Source organism: Saccostrea cucullata, unplaced genomic scaffold, assembly GCF_032062105.1.
Source record: "Saccostrea cucullata isolate Sc308-1 unplaced genomic scaffold, CSIRO_AGI_Scuc_v1 ctg755, whole genome shotgun sequence".
In the NCBI taxonomy this organism is placed as follows: Eukaryota; Metazoa; Mollusca; class Bivalvia; order Ostreida; family Ostreidae; genus Saccostrea; species Saccostrea cuccullata.
Genome location: NW_026928871.1, coordinates 130,453 through 150,081, shown reverse-complemented (window position 1 = coordinate 150,081; position 19,629 = coordinate 130,453). Strand labels below are relative to the sequence as shown.

The window sequence follows — 19,629 nt, the reverse complement described above, 5'->3', positions numbered from 1 at the left end:
AGCTAATATTAAACATTGACACAATGTCACTTGTGACAAGGATATAGAGCTTTATAATGGATATATACCGAATACAGTTCTATATGTAAAATTATCAGACTGTTTGAGGCCCGTTAGGGCCGAAAACTGTATGATAATTTTACATATAGAATAGTATGAGGCATATATCTTACTTAAAACATTGCCATTTATATTTCCAAAAGTTACCTGGAGGAGTCTGATAATAACACAATGGGAGTTCAGGTACCATTGTTTTCTACCCGTCTAATAATTAGACAAAAGAAATGAGACAATGAGAGTAAATACAGTGAGTAATCTTGTTTCAATTCATTTATTCAATGGCAGTCGTTTAGCTCAGCAGGACAGGGGTCCGGTGGTGAAGGATTTCCTTTTCATTTTGGAACATTTTATTTATTTTGTGCACAAATTGACATTGATTCAGATTTAATTTTTTTGGTGATATTATTGCCATCACCATAAAAGTAAAAATATGGTTTTTCATCCCGGAGTTTTACTTAATATAATGGAAATTCTCAGGTTTTAAAAGTGCTGCCATCTGGAAACAATCGTTATAAGATTAATAGATTTGCCGATTACTTCTCAGAAATGGATTTAAATTCGCTTATTCAAAGTGGTGTATCAAAAACACTTTTTAAAAGTGGGAATTATTAATTTTCTGGAAGGTTTAAACTCGATTTTTTCATGGATTTGCTATTTTTTAGCAACTTTATTTCTTTGCGATTGTTTTCATTAATTTTTTTTCTAGCATTTTTTTTTTGTTTTGGACATATTTAATCTTTATTTCACTCTTCCTTTCTTTTTTTTTTTTGTTTTTTAAATACCCTCCGATTTTGTTATCATTGCCGTCCGATAATATATTATCAGACTGGTAATTATTATTATCGGACGGCTACAGGTAAATTTTTAGACTGCAAGAACAAAGGCATGACGTCACAGCAATGTTTTAAGCCTGTTTACCAGTCCTTATCTAGAATTTTTACATGTTTGCTGAACTTTTACTTATAATACGTGCATTCGTCATTTAAAAAATAAAACAATTAAAACCATCTGCTACAGTGTACAAGTACTTGCTCGTAATTGTTTATGTACACGATCTACGAAGACGATATTCGATGCATTACGCATACCTGAGTTCGGCCCCTTTGATGTAACGATTTGTTATCCTACCTGGTGATTGTCATACACAATAGTCTCGATCGGGGCCTTTTACCTGAGCGTCGTAAACGCAATTCCTAGGTCACAGTTGAAAATAATTCAAGTTTGTAAACAGATAATGGATTACAGTTGTGGCGTACGTTAAAAATATTTCATGGATGTTACAAGAATCTTTGCCAACACCTAAACCGCCATTGTTTCCACGGAATGGATGAGCCGGAGGGAGAGTTACCTGTTCATATCGACGTGAAGGAACAACATAAGAAGGATGGGACCTACCATTACTCCTTCACATACGAACGTGCTACTCTCTATGAATTCAAATTCGAACGTGCCCCTCGCCCCGCCTCCCAGGACCCGTGTTTCCGGTGTAACAGGCGGGTCCTCCCCCAGGATCAGGTCCGGGTGGACGTTCTGTTCCACCGGCAGTGCTTCCGGTGTCGTATTTGTGGTCTGTTGCTGACCATGCAGACTTTTTACAGGAATGATGCCAACGATTCTACTGATAAAGAGGTCTACTGTAAATCACACGTGGGGAAGAATCTCAGACAAGTCAAGTCTGAATGTATACCTCTAGAACTTGACCTCGACAACATATCACAACATAGTCAAGTATGTCAGTGTTTATTTTCTTAAACCTATCCCTACCATTTATTTTGATAATAAATATGATTATAATACATTTCATTTTCTAACCCATTGTTGGAGCAAACTTCAATATTTCTTGTCTATTCAGTACATCATCTTGTGTCTAGTAGGCATTTAATTAGGTTGTTTATACAGATTGTATGAGGTGTATTGATTTTACACGTCACTATCCAGGTATGGTGATTTACCTACACCTCTGGGTAATTTAGATTTTTAAACCTATCATGTTTTATATATAAGTTTCCTGTCTTCCTTCCTGAATCAGCTTTATTTCCGATCATAAAACAATAATTTAGTAGGTTTCTTCTTATGAATATTATCTGAGAAATAAATAATTTTATTTTATTTATGTCTCTATATTATTTAGTTATGAACAATGATCTATATATTATAGTATATAGCTGTTCTCATTCAATGACGATGTTCTATCTCTAAAAGGGTTTGAGGAGTGCTTGAAATATTTAAAAAGTGACAGCAAAGCTATATTTGGTTTTATGAGTACACAGAGTCACATTTACATGAGCTCAGATCAGTCATAAAACACAAAGCGACATGAGATAGCTTGTTTACCTGAAAGAAAATAGATTTGTCAGTGATTCAAGCATGTATGTTTATGTGGATGATCGTCATAAAATGACAATGCTTTACAAAGGCTTCACATAATAGTTGTTTTGAGGGAACTTTTTGTTCTTAAAGTTCATAATTTACAACATGCACAATGTGGTCTTGAACTTTCAAGTTTTCGTCATGACTGACAATAGCGTAGAATTGTTTTAACAGCATTCCATCGTTGTTGTACCAGTAACCTTGCATTCCTGCTTAGTAATAAAATCTGTCATTTATGACCTACTATATTAACACAGAATAAATTACAACCAAATTAAGAGAAAATTACACGTAGTATGTCCCACACATGAAGGCGATTGAGTATTCAAAATATAGGGGTAATTTAGCAACGTTCTGAATCGTGTATTATTTTGACAAATCGACAGTTCCGGAAAATGTTAACGTAACGAATGTAGAATTAGGAACTAACTGGATTAACTAGACATTTTTTGGCGAAAATAAACACAAAGAAGGCGTTATAATTTTTTGTAATACTAATTTGTAGTCATTAAAGAGAAGAAAAAGTAGTAAACTGATAAAAACATGGTTCAGCGAGCCGAATCCATCGTAATGACATGCAATATGTTACCTTCTAGTTAACGTAGAGTAGCCCCAGGGTATAGACACACTTTGTCAACTGCAGACCCAATGCAGTGAGAGTGTTTATTACTGGAGTAGAGGGTTAATAGCCCAAGGTAACCAAATGTCACAGAGAAGAGAGGAAACAGATATTACCAGAAAAACACTATAATAATAGAATATAAAAATTCATCGATAGGTCAGTTGTTGTTTTTATTTCAAATTACAGGTTAGTTTGAGATTTAGAGGTAAGTCGGACAGTTTCTCACGGTATTTAAACCTAGGTACACTGTCAAGATCTAACAAACTGACAAAACTACAAAATAAGAGGCTGTTATTGGAGCGTGAAATATTTATCATTATCTCTTTAACAGATTCACAATTTGAAATATTTATCCAAGAAAATAACGCAAATACCTTGTTTTATCAAATCCCTATAAAATATAAATTTAGCAGAAAAATATAGACATAAACATATAGAGGCAGCATATTTTAAAATCCATATCCTGGTCACGTGACAATAATATTTCCTTAATTTCCGCTCTCTTCTTGCAAAAGTTCTGTCTAACTTCTTTATTGCCATGCAACAGGTAAGACTGGTCATTCACATAAAATGTAGAATAGCTTGATTGCTAGGATACTAACATTCAGAAAATTTAGGTTATCTAATGTTTAGTGTCTGTAATCGGAGATAATTTTGTCAACAACTCAAGGTGTACTACATAGGCAGATTTAAAATCTGAAGATGCATACACAACTGTTTCACTATTTACATCCATTTCAAAGAAAAATGCATTCAGTCACTAATGAGGATGTCACAGAATAAAAATATTGATTTAAAAATAAACATCATTTCATTACATTTAGTTGAATAGTATCAAGTATGGTGGTTCCTCAAGGAAGACTAGTCCTAAGCCAGTACCAAGCCCTCGTAACCACAGCCCGCGAGGGGGAAGTCCAACGGGGACACCCATGGGACACAGTCCTTCTGGGTCAAGCATGGTTAGTGTCACCCCAAGGACAATGAATGGAAGCACTTTCCACTCCTACAACCCAAATATGACAGATTTCAACGCCTCTTTTGGATCCACTCCCGGGTATCATCGACCACGACCTGTGCTTCAGTCCTTTCAAGTAAGTAGAGGTGCTCAAATAAAAGAGAAGCTATTTTATATCATTTCAACTTGCTTGGAGCATTTAAGGTACACTAGACAGACTTTTCTAGCTAAATATTTGATAGAATCATGGAAATTGTGTCATTTCAGTAAATTAAAGTGTTCGCCTGCACATGCTAGTAATATTCCCGGTTCCATCGACAGGTTTCTGAGTGTCTATCAATCGTATCTTATGATGAGGTAATAAGTTGACCAGGTCAACAGTCTCTGCTTTATTGTTAACAAACCAAAGAAAATATAACATGGTCAAGTCTTTGTTCGTTTGCACGTGGCTTGGATAAGGGTGCACAGAGAATGGTTGAACAGATTATTCGGAACACCATTGCTTGGGAAAGGATATCTACTGATTTTTTCAATGTTTTACCCATTAGATTTACTTAGTTTTCAAAAAGATTATTTATATTTCAAGGACTTTGAAACCAGTGGCGTGTTCGAATCACAATCGGTACTAGAATCCAGGCACCGTGAAGAAGAGGAAAGATTGCAGAGATTTCTCCTAGAGGAGAGAGAGAAGGAAATGAGAAAACTTGACGACAGCATCGCTGTGGAGAAAGACAGGGCTGCTGCAGACCTTCTCAGTAGCTTTGAGCACATGTCAATGTCGGGCTCTACTCCGAATCTCATGGCAGAAAGAGAAAGAATCGAAGATCATTTCCGGCGCATGCGCGAAGACAAGTTAAAAGTTATGATGGAAAAAATTGCAACTGAGGAGAAAACAAGAACAGCAAAAATGTTAGATCGTCACGGACAGGAAATACTGCTGTTGATAGCAAAAAAGGTAGCAACGAAAATATCAAATTAGTAATGTACTAGGTTTAAATCGACAAATATCTGTAAAACAGTCACAAGAATGACAAATTCAAAATTCTGCTTTATTTTTGTGAAGTTAGTGTTTAGAGAAGTCTGTTAGGTTATGGAAGCGATATTCATTTTCACAAAACTAAATTCACTTCTACAATTAAAAAAAAAGTTTGTCTTAAAAATCTGTAAACGATGATTTTGGAGCATTTGCTACTTATTGACGTAGGGTATTCAACTTTTTTGGCAGGATAGGGAAGTTGACAGAAGCGCAATATTTGATCATTCCATGAGACCTCCTGTTATTCCACCTGAGACAAAAAAAGCTGACCTTTACAAATCCCCAGAGGTCTTCAGGAAGCTGGACGAGAGAGCCATAGAGGTTGGTAAAAAAAAAAAAAAAAAGGCCTAAAAATTTTGTCACTATATAAAGTGATATAGGATGTCACAGTATTTAGATATTTCTTGTTCATATACTTTTATGCCTTGTCTGTATGATATATACATGTATATATGTGAAGTAAGAACTGGTTTACTTCTGAAAGAACAATACCATTTCCAAAATTTTATGCTATAAATTGACTTTTGTGATGCAATTGAAAACTTCTCATACTGTAGTAAAGTTTATACATGCAAATATTGAAATTATTTACTTATTTTCTAGTTAACCAACAAGGACTATAACAGCTTTACAAATCTGGTGAAGGAGCTGACAAGAGACTGTCAAACAGAACTGGAGAAAGTCAGGTGAGTTACTAGGTATTTAAAAATTGAACTAAATATACAGGTATTTTACAAAACTGATAATAGGGAAGAAAACATCAATGTCCACAAAAGATGAAAAGCGCGAATAAATTCAAAATTATACATGTATGATGTTGTATTTAAGTCACTTCAGGAGAAAATGACACAATTGATAAAATTTATTTAATCTCCAAGAATTCTGTAAAATCACATATTTTGAAGGGGTCATATTTTCGTGTTTGAGGAAAATATAATGGCATGGGGATTTGATTTTGTGGTTGAAGAATTGCTCAGAAGTTATATAAAAATTGCAGTTCGTGGTGGACATAAATTCGTGGGTCTCTTCATAGCTTAAAAACTACTAAAATTAAACCCACATGAAAATAAGTGATTTCACAGTAATTAATATAATAGTCGTCTGTGCTGGTAATCCTATTGATTTTACCGTAATGTTAATGAAGAATAAAATGTATACATAATATTAAGTTTAGAATTTGTGGTTCTTTGTTCGCTGTGTATGAAGCCTAACAAGTGAACAGAGAGATGAATAAATTTATTGGTCATAATCCGTATTTATAAATCGATATGGATCAGCGCTCATCTTTCTCGATCCCTTGAGAACCTGAATGTCAAATTCAGAGATATTCACGACAACTCCAGATATCTTCTGCACGGTCCCACGTCATCCCCAAAAGGTGTTGGGTTTCAAAGGAATGTGTGAAACGCTCTAAACTTTCGGAATTGTTTAAGTCTGGGTCATAAACATCATAAATAGTCATTCCCCAGCCTTGCTAGATGTAAAGACCTTAATTAATTGATATGTGAAAAATAAACTGGTGCTTACCAAAGGACGGTTGTGTTTATTTAGTAACATTTTATTGTATTATATACTGTAGTTGAGATTCCTCGAGTTTTCATGTACTAATTCGTAATTCCCATGTCCTCTGTGTGTACGCTCGTATTTATTGTTTGGTTAGCATTGAAAAAACAGGAAAAAGTTCATTAATTATTAATGGAAGTTTGTTTCCTTTTTTTCTACTCTATGAATCATTTAGTTATTTACACCCGCAGTGCCATCCAATTTTCTGGTTCTTTTTTCTCTTCAAGCTTTGCCAACTTTATTGAAATATTTTACGTGCACATGTGGACAATTTTCCAGACATTTGCCATTTTCCGTTAAAAGAAGGAAATAATTACGCCGTGCATTGTTGAAAATTATTATTGATCAAAGAGAACATTTCTTTTCTCCGTAGACAGGTGAATAAAGGACTTAATTACTCCTTTCTTAAAAAGACTTCACTTTATTATTTTATATTAATTACAAAAAAAAATTGAGTAACTTTTAACTTTTACAGGGTAATTTTCCGATGGGTAATTGCAAAAGATTTAGGTAAACATAATGTGAAGGAGATAGTACGACCTAATTCCACGGCCTCCCTACTACGAGGGGTGAGGACGGGAAAAGAGACCTACCACCAACTCTTCAAAAAGCTCTGCAAGTACGTCATACATAATCAGCACCAGAAATTGATGTGTAGAAAACATATGCTGAACTGTGTTGTTTGTAAAAAACCGTATTAAAATCTGCAAAACATCGACTTACAGCATACTCAATAACAGTGCTTATCTATTGACATTGAAGAATAATTTATGCCAAAATTAAAATTCACCCTCAGGTGTATTGGATGCATGGTTGTCAACAAGCGTAGTTTATGATGTAAATGTCTACATGCATAAGATAATCCAAACTGTTTTTAAAAGGTTTTAGTTGATTAAAAATTGATTGTTGGTTAAGCAAACAACACATTTTCAGTAAATATGTTTTAAACATTGTTCATGAAATTCAAGTCGTGAAGTCTTTGTGAATATAATTTTCCTAATTGTTTTCCAGCTATGCCGGTCTTCACTGTGAAATAATCCTAGGTTACTCTAAAGGAGCAGGATACAAACCTGGAATGCGAATGGATGGAACCTCATTTCGAAATTCCTGGACAGCGGTATCTATAGACGGAAATTGGCGCCTCGTCAACTGCACATGGGCGGCTCGTCACGTGACCGGACACAAAGATGACCTACCGGAAATCTTCTATAAATATGACGAGTTCTACTTTTTGACAGACCCCGAAGATCATATTTACCAGCACTACCCCGATGACTCACAGTGGCAACTAATTGACATACCATTGCCTTTCTCAGAGTTCCTTAATTTGCCTGTCGTAAAATCACCATTTTTCAATTACGGACTACGGTTTTATTCCAATTACGGCGCAACATTAACAACAGATTCCGGAATGGTTGAAATTCGTCTGATTTCGTACAAGATTTTAGGATTTGGTCACGTATTAGAGTCTTACGATAAATCTGTTGATGCCAGATCTCTTGAGGGTCGCGTTCTCCTTCGTCACGTGAAAAATGAAGCCATATTTACAATTAACTTGCCAAAAAAGGGACTTTATTATTTTTCAATTTACACAGGAGACTACTGGCATTCAGACTGTCTTGAAAGTGCAGCGTCATTTTTAATAAATTGTACGGAGATCATGGGAGCTCCCTCTCCGCCCTACCCCCCTGTGCCATTCTACGGTCCAACGCCCATTATGGAGAGTCTAAACATAGAAACTAGCAATCAGATTGACCCTTTAATCGTGTCCAATGGGGAATCCTTAGACATCAGTTTTAAACTTTCAAAAGAGATCAAAATTACGCATACCTTTCAATACTTTGATGCTAGTGATGGGTCCGTTTCAGACATAGATCGCTATGTATTCTTGCGCTCGCGGACCGAAACAGGAGCAACCTATATGGTCAGGTGTCCAAAGGAAGGATATTACATCTTTTCTTTATACGCAGCCGATGAGAACAATGAAACATTAGACTGTGCATACAGATATTTGGTTATTTGTCAACAAGCAAACCAAGCAACAAATGTTTTTCCCAAGACATTCCACAAATGGCAGAGGTGCACCCTACATGAACCGGTGTATGGGGACCTCATGACAAATAAACGCTATTCCTTTCGACTGGATGTCCCACAGGCTGTCGAGGTTTTCCTCGTCATCGGGGATATCTGGCATCACCTGAAGCGGAAGTTGGGATTCACTTGGGAGGGTAATATTAACACAGGGAAAAACCCGGGAACCGCGAAGATTTATGCCAGGTTCTCGGTAGATCGCGATGCGTCCACTTTCTCTCATCTGTTAGATTACGAACTGATCGAGGATGCTGAAACAGAAATATAACTTGGGGCTTATATTACTGGGCAAAATATTTTATTTATGTGCATTTATATAATGACTATTTATTTGCTAGTTGTTGTGATTTTGTTAATTCATTTTCATAAAGTATGATTTGTTGTGTGTTATACTCTGGTCTTTAGTCATATCAATGTCTCATTAGTAAGTGCTTGATTGTATGAGTGCTGAAAGTTTGAATTACGTTTGAAATAAATCATTATAGCCAATAATGAGTGAATGAAGTTTATAATTTTAATGAACCCCTAATGTAAGATTCGGGGGGTTTATATAGTTTCTGTCTTGTCCTTTTGTCTGTTTTTAATGCTAAAACTTTAACATCGTCCATAACTTTTGACCGAGACCTTTGAATTTTAACCTGTTTTTAACAAAAATTACATTTGAATAGTGAGTACAATGGCATTTATGTATATTTCACAGATGTACACCTTGTGACACGATCTTTGCATAGATATACCAACAACTTTGACCTTGACCTCTGACTATGACATGCATTTGAAAACCTTATGTTTACCTTGGCCGTAACTTTAGAACAGTTGGTGCTAGGGCTTTAATATTTCACATGTACATTTCTTATGACAGTGCCTTGTTCTGTGTGTCATTGATTAGACACTGACCTTGATATTTAACCATGTTTTAAAAAAAGTTTAGACATGGCCAAAAACGTTTTGAATGATTGATGCTTAGGCTTTCATATTTTACGGGTATAATAATCGAGACAAGTCCATTCTTTGGGCACCAACATTTTTAATCTTTTACATTGACCTTGAAGGTTGAATTTCATTTGAGAAAGTAAAACTTTCGCCAAAATTTGCCATGTGGGGTATAAGTATTTCATAAACACATCTTATTTCAATAAATGTATACGCTTTTTAATTAAAAAAATTACCAGCTTCATTTTAATACGTTTTTGTTCATTCGATTGCAAAATCTTAAATCAGTTGCCTAAACGATAGAATCATGCTTTCTTCTTTTAAGACGAGGGGCATTCATTTTACAGTTTCATCGGCAATCGTGTTTCATCTGTCTTTATTCATATTCCTCCTTCAAAACGTGTGCTGAATTAAAGAAGTGATCTGTTTCATAAGCAGACGACAGCGTGAGATTAGGCATCAAAGGGAACTTTACAAGTCCCTGACAGGGAGTGTGCCATAATGCTAATTTAACACATAATCCGCACACTAACAATAAAAACCTCCCCCATACACAGTAAGTTTGTACAACTCATCAAAATGTGCCAGAAATATTAGAAAAGAATGCATTTGAAAAGACAGAAACGTTCTTGCATTCCAGTATTATTATACACGCGCATTTGCATTCGTAATATTTTTTTGAACTATACTTTAGGGGTTTGAAGTTATGCACAAGATGGAGAATTCGAGGATAATTAAGATATGAAAATATTTCTAATAACGTTTCTTTGATATTACTGATAAAACAGAAATGATGAATTATTATTGCTTTGGGCTTATTTTCAAAGATTTTCTTCGACAAGCACTTTACTTTTTCCTCCTTGAGTGGCAACTTTTCTCGTGCTTTACCATATGTTATTTTCTGCCTTTTAGTAATCAGTGTAAAAAATTATCCAGGTACAATCTGTCCAATTTCTTGAGAAAAATAATTCAGGTTAATATCTTCTGGTGAAATTATCAATAATTTATACACAACAATTTTAATGGCTAAAAAATGACATCATTTAAAAAAAAAACTTCGTTATGCATCACCACGAGCACCTGTCCATTGCTAATGTGAAACAAAGGATATGGTGGTTGACTGTCAAACACAAAGGCTCTAAAACTGACGAGTCCATGAGATCATCAACTAGGATCAATCGATACATTTCTGGAACAAGATTAGAAAAGCGAGGGCGTATTCGATATGTTTGTAACGATACCCCTGACTTGTATTGAAATTGTAGGTAGAAGGGTTGTATAACTACCCTTGCTCTGCAAAGGCCTTTGGGCACAGGGCAAAGAATTTGAGACCAAGTGATTTATTGATGAAATAATGTCTAGTTTCATTCACTGAGTAAAGCATTAAGCGTTGTGTTAATTATATAGCCGATCTGCTGTACAAGTTACCTGTATTTTGACATTACCGGTGATGGATCAGGATGTGTATCGATTAAATACTATCGGCATTTCTTCATCAATGACTAAGACACGGGCATTTACATACAACGCATCTGTGTTTTTTCCTAATGAGAAACATGTTGTTTTCTTTTTCATCACAAATTTTAAGATGTAGCGCAGAGAGATCTGGATAACTTTTCACCAGCATGGAACATCTTTTATTGCACCCCTATGCCTTGAATAATATGCATTATTAATGTAAGCAACGTCTAGGTAAGAAGATGGACGACCAGTATTCCAGCGATTCGGATGAGGGGGACGGGTTTTATTCCTCCCAAAATAAGGACACCTGCTATCGGTGTCAGAAGCGAGTGTACCCCGTTGAACGAGTGGACGTTGGTGTACTATTCCATCGCCGTTGCTTCCGTTGCAGGGTATGTGGATTACAATTGACATTACGTACGTTCAGATGGCAGCAGGATGGACAGCCAGCCGACGTTTATTGTCATGGGCATCTGCCCAAAATTGTGGGCATCATCAACAAGGACGCTATGGGCATCCAGTCCGCCCTCAATGCACCCAAACTGGGCGTTCAACTTAATGAACAAGTAAGATAAAGCTATAGTCGGTATTGAAAGTACATGAAGTAAAGAGCTTATAAAGTATTTTTCATCAAAATCAGATTTTACCAACAATATTTTGTTCTTCAAATCTAATAAATTTATTGATAAAACTTGTCAAATAGGTTTCAATAAAGACATCTCGAGGTATTCTTTTTTACATCATCAAAAGTTTATTTTCACCGATCCTTTCATCATTTTGTTTAGTAGAAGTCATATGTACAGATGTCTTGCTGGCAACATTTTTTTTAAAATATGACAGTTAAAAGTAATTTACGAGCAAGCAGAGTTCTTCAGATAGCACCACACAAAATCACATGAAATCCTGCCAGTTACATCATGCGCTTTCTGTTTTCATTTCAACTTTAATATCAACGCATCAACGTGCATAGACGTTTTGATTTGCGGTAACAGGCGTAGAGAGATCATGCAAGAAAAAAATTCCGTCTGCAATCAAATTTTCTGCCATTTCGGTAGATTTTGGTGAAATCTTTCGGAAATTACACTGACAGAAAGTTGGTTAAAGTAATAAATTGTGTTATATGCTTCTTCTGCAAACCACGAGGGAGCTATGTTATTCGTTTCAGTTTAGGTATGATTTAATGCATTAATTAAGTATGCAATAAAGAATTCTTACAGAACTATAGCAAACAAACCAAAGATGCTGTGGCACTAATACGTAGCGCAGAAGATTCTAGGGGGTAATAAACATTTCATCAATAAAAACGAGATAATCTTTTTTTTTAAAGTAACATTGTTAGTGAATTTGTGTATTTATAAATGTATATTTTATTTGGAAAATAATTTGTTACGCAGGACTAGTAATTTTTCTTCCATTAAAACTGACGTTATGTGGATTCGTAATTCGTTGGTTCTATCAATCACTTATCTCATATTTTGTGTCAATATTGGAAATTCACTGGTACACCGGTAATCTGAACTACCTACATGTATACAGAATGACCAAAACAATATATGAACAGAAAACTGCTTACAGAAAATAATTTTGCAAAGAAGACAGATTTCCTGTAACACAAAAATCCAGCGCCTTTTGCCGGATCTTCAACACTGTGTGTTTTTGTTTCATCTTTTTGACCATAAGGATCGAGTAATGCAAATATCTTAATTTTGTATTCCAAATTAATGTTAACTTCAAGCAATTCGCAAAAAATAAAATTATTCTGACATATACACGCATGTATATAAAGTTCTTTGTATAAAAATAAATGACAGCGATGTCCTTGGAATTCAACTCATTTCATTTCCCGGAAAAGCGCCTTGGTTATCATTTGTTACTCTTTTGTCATATTCAATGTTTTAATGCTATTCACATGTTGATCAAATATACGGCTCATCAATCTTTGATTGTATCCACATCGTTCATATCAACCCTTTACAAACACTCTTTAATCCACACGCGAGATACATCTGCCAATAAATCGAAATGTAATGGTTATCTTTGATGCACGCTTTAATCACGACAAAAAAATCCTGTGTCCTCGGATAAAATCCGGCTGTTGCCCCCCTTAATGATGTCCCCTGGCTTCTGGTTTTGGTCATCGAGTCACCAAGCCGGCTGAGATTGCACGATCGTAATGTACCGTGCGACAAGGTGTACTCGTTAATTAAAATGAGTACGTGATGGCCTTATGGCCTTTCGGAATGTTATTGGATCCTGAAAGGATTCGTACATGACTCATTTCTAATAAACTGCTGTGATCAATAGATGTAAGGAAAAATGAGTCCCCAATCCTTAGGACAAAAACAAAAGTTTTTGAATTGTTGTCATTTTCAAAACTTTTTTGCAATGTTCAGTGATAAGGCTCATAGTCAGATGTTTATTGCAATGATATTGACAATACTAAAAAAATATCAATCTGTATTGTATTTCATTGTTTTTAGATGGTGAGAACAGCTGTGTTCATGAACATAAATAATGGGATGTATCGGGTTTAATAATTGCATTTTCAGTGCACTTCAATTGAGCATAAAACTGTAATCTGATAGGAGATTTTGTTGTGAGCGATAATAAAAGCTATATTAGAAAATTAGTTTATTTATACGGGTTTTCATGAATATCAAGATGCAATAGAGAAAGTCCACATACCAATACTAATTAATTTTTCTTTACTCTCAGATAATGTAATTATAGGAGATCTATACTCTCCTCAAGGGGATATTAAGCACATTAATTTCGGTAACACGTTTCATCAGCTAGATACAAAGATGTATCCAAGACCTTTCACAAACTAAAGTTCTCATATGTAGAAACATGTATATCATAGATCTTGTATAAGTTATTTTAGCAGAAATATCATTTTTAAAACAAATTTTAACTTCTTGTAGATCCGAGGAAGCACATTTAACCCAGGGTGGCAGTATGACGCCAATGCTCTCGAATTTTCCCACCAACGAGAGTTGAACCTTCAGAAGAAGCTACGGACTTCATTCGGAACCTATCAAGTATTTTCCTTTTGTCTCTAAAGAAGCAAAAAATTACGTGGCTGATTACACAAACTCAATTTCATCAAACTGGCGGTTTTTCGCTGATGAATTGTATCTTAACAGATTTTTTCGTTTGATATCGCTTAATAATGGCTCCCAAGACTACAACGTTGCAATTGCCTATAATTCTTATTCATTAAAAGTCTTGGAGCAAAGACAAGTCGGTTTTCTTAAAAGACTTTTATCTTGTGCCATATGTCAGATCGTTTGGGGATAAAACTGATTACGTTGTAATTACACTGTCTTGGTGACGTGTTACAACACCAAGATGGCGAAGATTTGGTATTTCTGATCCTATTTTCGGCCTGCTAAGTATAAATAATAGTTCCTTAGACTAACTTTAAAATATGCAGCTGTGTGTTAAATTAAATAATCTTTACGATTGTCTTTCAATGTCAACTTTAAAAGATTGAATATTCCTTTATTTTATTGAATTTTCCGGAATTCATGAAATTCAAATGAGTACGTTAAAAAGAAATCACAGGAGAGTTAAGATAAATCCTTTACTCTGTTTTTAAATCCAAAAAAGAAAAATATGCTAATCACCCATCTTTAGAGACAAATGAACCAAAAAAAAAAAAAAAATGAATAGATTTTTTTTTCATCTTTGGTTACTAGTATTGCTATCAATACACGTGTAAATAGAAATGAAATCATAATCAACCCCCACCCCCACCCCCATCCCAATTAAAAATTGATAAAGGTTCAAGAATTTTCAAATTCTATTTCAGGATTTTGAAAGTCTTGGTGTGTTTGTTGCACAAACTGAACTGGAGAGGCGACAACAAGAGGAAGAAGATCGGCTCTACAGCCAGATGACACTAGAGAGAAGAAAACGGATCAACTCTCTGGAATCCGAAATAAAGCTGGAGAAGGAGAAATTTGTCAAAGACCTTGTGACAAACTTTGAAAAGAAAATTGAAAAGTCAAATAAAACAGGCTTTGAAAAAGAATCCCAAAAAATTGAAGAAGTTTATAAACGGAAACGGGAGGAAAAATTAAAGAACTTAGTTGAAAAACTAAGTGAGGAGGAGAAAATACGAGTTAGTCAGATGATAGAAAAGCACAGCCAAGAAATGCTGTTCCTTATTGCAGAAAAACTTTGTCTGAGTGAGGTAATAAAAAACATGATAAAAGAATAAGCATTTGATCAAACACATTTTGACACTGCTACCATTTCCCAAACTCAAATTCCTCATACTTTGTACAAGATGGTGATAATAATTACCTCTTCATTTCTAGCTGTCCTCGTCGGATTCGGATTGCAGTTCGTCTCCCTCCGTGAACCTCTGTCGCCCTCCTCCGATAGCTCCGCCGGAGTTCAGGAGATCCGCTTTGTTTAAAAATCCAGGAGAACTAGAACACATCGACGAAAAAGTGCTGATTGTAAGATAACTGATCTTCCTATTTAGCAAATATTTCTGTTGAATGATTTTTTATATATTCAAATATATTCTACTGACAGTTATAAACGTTAAAATTTCTTTCACACATCTTCGAAACATCTTTAAAATTTTCTTTCTCCAGATTGCCAAAACCGATTATTCTTCCTTTACGGACTTGGTTAAAAATCTTATGCAAGACTGTACAAGTGATTTGGAGAAAGCCAGGTAAGTGTCCACTTGGAGTTTGGTTTGTTACAAATAAACTTATGCACTTGGTTTTGTTAACCCTAAGCGTCATGAAGATAAAGTTGGAAACTTTTATGTGAATTTTTCCAATCTTTCCAAAAAAGATGATGCTTGATTCCAAACAATGATTTTTTTAGGGCTATATTTCGATGGATTTGCCTTAAGGATCTGAACACGATCGAGATTGACGAAGCAGTGAGCTCCGAGTCACCTCTCGGTATTCTCCGTGGAATCAAACAAGGCACGGAAAGTTACCACGATCTCTTCAAAAGACTCTGCAGGTATCCCATACTAATGATATCAGAATTATTTGGAAAGTGGGTCTTACTAGAAGGCCAAGGGTTAAGAGGTCAAATTTGGTGGTACCCAACGAAAGGTCTTGTCACAAGGAATACAGTACACCTGTGAAATATGAAAGCCATAGCCCCACCCACTCAAAAGTTATGGGCAAATTTAAATTCTGCATCAATTAAACAGATAAATAGACAAACAGACACGCAGACGGAGAGGACAAAAACTATATATCCTCGAATCTTCGATTACAGGGGAATTATAAACATTAAACAGAGAAAAAGAAATATGAACTATTCTTGGTATTATTGTAAATTCTGACTTTTGAAATGATACTGTCAGTCTTTCAAATTACGCTTTAAAATAATTGCAAAATTAAAACTGTGTGTTGAAAACAAACAAATGCAACTCGTGTACATCCACAAAACTTTAGACAAATGAAACTCGTGTAAAACAACGACTTGATAATAATCATTCTGCGAAGGACTATTTTTTCAAAGCGGAATGATGTTCAGAAGCTGAGTGCAACTGAATCAATAGATATCCTGTCATTTGATAGCACTGATGCCATTAGGGTCCTCACGGTGACGCTGGTCAAAAGATTAAAAACAAATATGACAACCTTAATAGGGCTTTTCTACCGAGGCCAGACGGTGTGATGACAGTTCGTCAAGATACGTTTCCGACAATTTGATGCAGCTTTGTTCCCTATATTCCGGCATATTGATTTAAAGCCGTTGTTAACTCGGAATTAATGGCATATCAGAATAACTCCACCAAATTAACATGGAATATTAGTCACCTGTTTTCTTGTTTTGTATTTATAGAAACCTTTTTATGCACAAAACAAGAAATTACACTAATCTAAAGAGATATCGGTATCTCTTTGTGAAAAAGATATAACTCTGACATAAAAAGAGTATTATATAAGAGATATCTCTCGAATGTTAATATGGTTATATTAATTCATTGTTGTAAGGAATTTCTTTCTTAGTGAGATATTTCTTTGTGAAATAGCGAGCGCTATAATACAATTATCTCTTATATATAATGTATAAGACCATTTTAAAATAAAATGCATCAAAAGGTATTTCTATTTATGAATTTCTGGAAAATCTCTCTTTAAACTTTGAAAACGAAATTTCCTCTTTGAAAAAAACGGAAAAAAAGATACCTCTAGTTTTACAAAAATAGGCATACACGTGTTGAAGTCATCTTATATATATACAGCCTACTCCGTATATTGAAATTCAGACCATTTTATTTCAATATATCCGTAAAATATAAGCGAAATCGATAAGGCCATTTTTTTTTTAATTAAAAGTTCAATTCCGATCTTAAAATAAAGAACAAACCCGAACAAATTAATTTTGTCTCATCGTTTACCTATAACAGTCTCTCTTGAAAGTTTAAATAAAATTGTTTCTTTGAAAGACAATCTTCAAATTATTATTCCTCGCATTTATTTACATTTTGGAGAAAAAACACCGATGTCAAACTGTTGAATACTGCTGAACGCTGCATGTATTTCATCGTAAGTGTACTCGGGTTGATCTATTAGCTATTTCGAATTAAGGTTTATAATTAGCCATTAACATACATATTCAATTTGAAAGTTAAGTTTTTCTAGATCTTTGGGGGTTACTATATTGCCTTTAGCTTAAATACTTCCGTATTATATACATGGAAAAAGAATTTAGCAGTGAATAATTTCATTTCGTAAGAGCATACAGTATAAAAACACATAAGCTAAAACTTAATTATTCACACCTTTTATACCAACTGGTCAAAACATTAATGACAGCCGCCAAGTACTTATTATAACCGTTATGAAAACAACTTTTATATGGGGGCATCAGTTAATATAAGCGTAATTTCAATATAGCCGATTTCAATATAACCGTCATTTTAATGCAAAGAATATGAGAGTCAAAAACTGGGGATTTATTTTTATTTCAATATAAGCGGAATTTCAAAATAAGCGAGTTCAACATAAGTGGAGTAAGACCTTTATACAGGTGTTTTTTTGTTTTCAAATATATTCTATATAACAAACTTTTAAATTACAGTTATGCTGGTCTTTACTGTGAGATCATCAAAGGATACTCCAAAGGTGCTGGCTACAAACCGGGGTTGAAATTTGACGGACCAAGATTCCGAAATTCCTGGACGGCCGTGTTTCTCGAGGGGTCCTGGTGCTTTATTAACTGTAATTGGGGAGCAAGACACGTAAAGTGTACCAAGAACTCCATGTTTTACTACCGCTCTGACGAGTTCTACTTCATCACAGACCCAGAGGATCATATTTATCAACACTTTCCAGACAATCCAAAATGGCAGCTTCTTGAATGTCCTGTGACTCTGACAGAATTCATCAACCTGCCAGTTGTGAAATCTCCATTCTTTAACCATGGAATTAAGTTTGCAAATCATTATGATTGCACACAGTATACAAATAAAGGTCTTGTTGTCCTCCAGTTTAACATACCGAATTTGCTCGGGTTTGGATATACTTTTGAGGCGAAGGATTCCAGTCTAACACCAAATAAGTTAGAAGGCCGGGCGATGATTCGAATCATTGGACATAAAGCAATATTTACTGTTGCGCCTCCAAAAGCTGGGAAATATTACTTTACAATTTACGTGAAGGAAGACTGGAACTCAGACTCTCTGCAATGCGCATGCGCTTTTAGAGTTAAGTGCAGAGAAAGAAGAGAACATCTCAAAAGCCCCTTCCCTTTGGTGCCATTTTTTGGTCCGACTCCACTGATGTCCAAATTAGATATTTCTCCACTAACTCATATTGACCCATTGGTTGTTTACAGTTATGATGACGTCTTCCTTCGATTCCAAGTTCCTGCGAACATTATTATATCATATACCTACCAGTATCATGGACCTTTTCAGTGCAATGTTTCAGACTTCCAAAGGTACACTTTTTTGTCTAAAAGAGATCGTGACTCTGTCACTTTTCAGACCAGGTGTCCTGTCATGGGCAAGTACGTCTTATCTGTCTTTGGTTCAGGAAATGTGTCAGCGGATGAAAACAGTGTGCCCGAAGTTCTGTTCCGGTATCTCATTGACTGCAAACAACCAGCCAAAGACAAACGACCGCTTCCGCGAGCTTGTCATCGCTGGCAGGGAAATTCCTTAATAGAACCTATTGTCGGTGACGTTCCTCTGGGTTCTAGGATGACCTTCAGGATTTGTGCACCTAAGGCGTTAGAAGTCGCCCTTTTGGCGGGAAGTATCTGGCATCATTTTCGGGGATTGCCTGACAATATGTGGGTTGCCAGTGTCTTCACTGGAACTGAAGAATGTAAAGCCAAGATATATGCCAAATTCTCACAAGAAAAATGTAGATTCTCGCCACTTGTTGAATTTCACATTAAGTGACATTGTTGAAATCCATTTTAGAGACAATCATAATTGTAGCATTTCAAACATTGCAATGTACAATGCTATTTCCTCGCAAGATAATGGCAGCTTTGTTTTTTACATTTGAAGTAAAGTTTTGAAAAACAAGCGTTGTC

General features: G+C 35.3%; 3 protein-coding genes across 4 annotated transcripts in view; all 3 read left to right on the top strand.

Annotated features, from left to right (window-relative positions):
• The window catches only part of LOC134278990 (RNA N6-adenosine-methyltransferase mettl16-like), a 99,068-nt gene that overhangs the window by 44,512 nt on the left and 34,927 nt on the right, over positions 1-19,629 (top strand). The window lies entirely within an intron of this gene.
• LOC134278983 (hillarin-like) lies at positions 1,202-9,179 on the top strand. 2 transcript variants are annotated; one of them, XM_062761293.1, is made up of 7 exons: positions 1,202-1,788; positions 3,877-4,143; positions 4,594-4,962; positions 5,233-5,364; positions 5,647-5,729; positions 7,082-7,225; positions 7,618-9,179. In XM_062761293.1, the coding sequence occupies exons 1-7, from the start codon at positions 1,384-1,386 to the stop codon at positions 8,963-8,965; spliced, it is 2,748 nt and encodes a 915-aa protein (XP_062617277.1). In that variant the 5' UTR covers positions 1,202-1,383; the 3' UTR covers positions 8,966-9,179. The 2 variants fall into 2 exon arrangements, with proteins under 2 accessions (XP_062617277.1, XP_062617278.1); XM_062761294.1 differs by lacking the exon at positions 1,202-1,788 and adding an exon at positions 3,527-3,599.
• Positions 10,830-19,622, top strand: LOC134278980 (hillarin-like). Its single transcript, XM_062761290.1, has 7 exons — positions 10,830-11,657; positions 14,016-14,132; positions 14,906-15,289; positions 15,417-15,560; positions 15,702-15,784; positions 15,943-16,086; positions 18,166-19,622. Exons 1-7 carry the CDS (start codon positions 11,331-11,333, stop codon positions 19,490-19,492), a joined length of 2,526 nt encoding a protein of 841 aa, XP_062617274.1. The 5' UTR covers positions 10,830-11,330; the 3' UTR covers positions 19,493-19,622.

Coding starts and splice junctions, on each gene's coding strand:
- LOC134278980 (XM_062761290.1), top strand. CDS start 11,331: ATGGACGACCAGTATTCCAGCGATTCGGATGAGGGGGACGGGTTTTAT. Junction 11,658..14,015: donor GCGTTCAACTTAATGAACAA/GTAAGATAAAGC, acceptor AACTTCTTGTAG/ATCCGAGGAAGCACATTTAA. Junction 15,785..15,942: donor AGTGATTTGGAGAAAGCCAG/GTAAGTGTCCAC, acceptor TGATTTTTTTAG/GGCTATATTTCGATGGATTT.
- LOC134278983 (XM_062761293.1), top strand. CDS start 1,384: ATGGATGAGCCGGAGGGAGAGTTACCTGTTCATATCGACGTGAAGGAA. Junction 1,789..3,876: donor ACATATCACAACATAGTCAA/GTATGTCAGTGT, acceptor CATTACATTTAG/TTGAATAGTATCAAGTATGG. Junction 5,365..5,646: donor TGGACGAGAGAGCCATAGAG/GTTGGTAAAAAA, acceptor CTTATTTTCTAG/TTAACCAACAAGGACTATAA.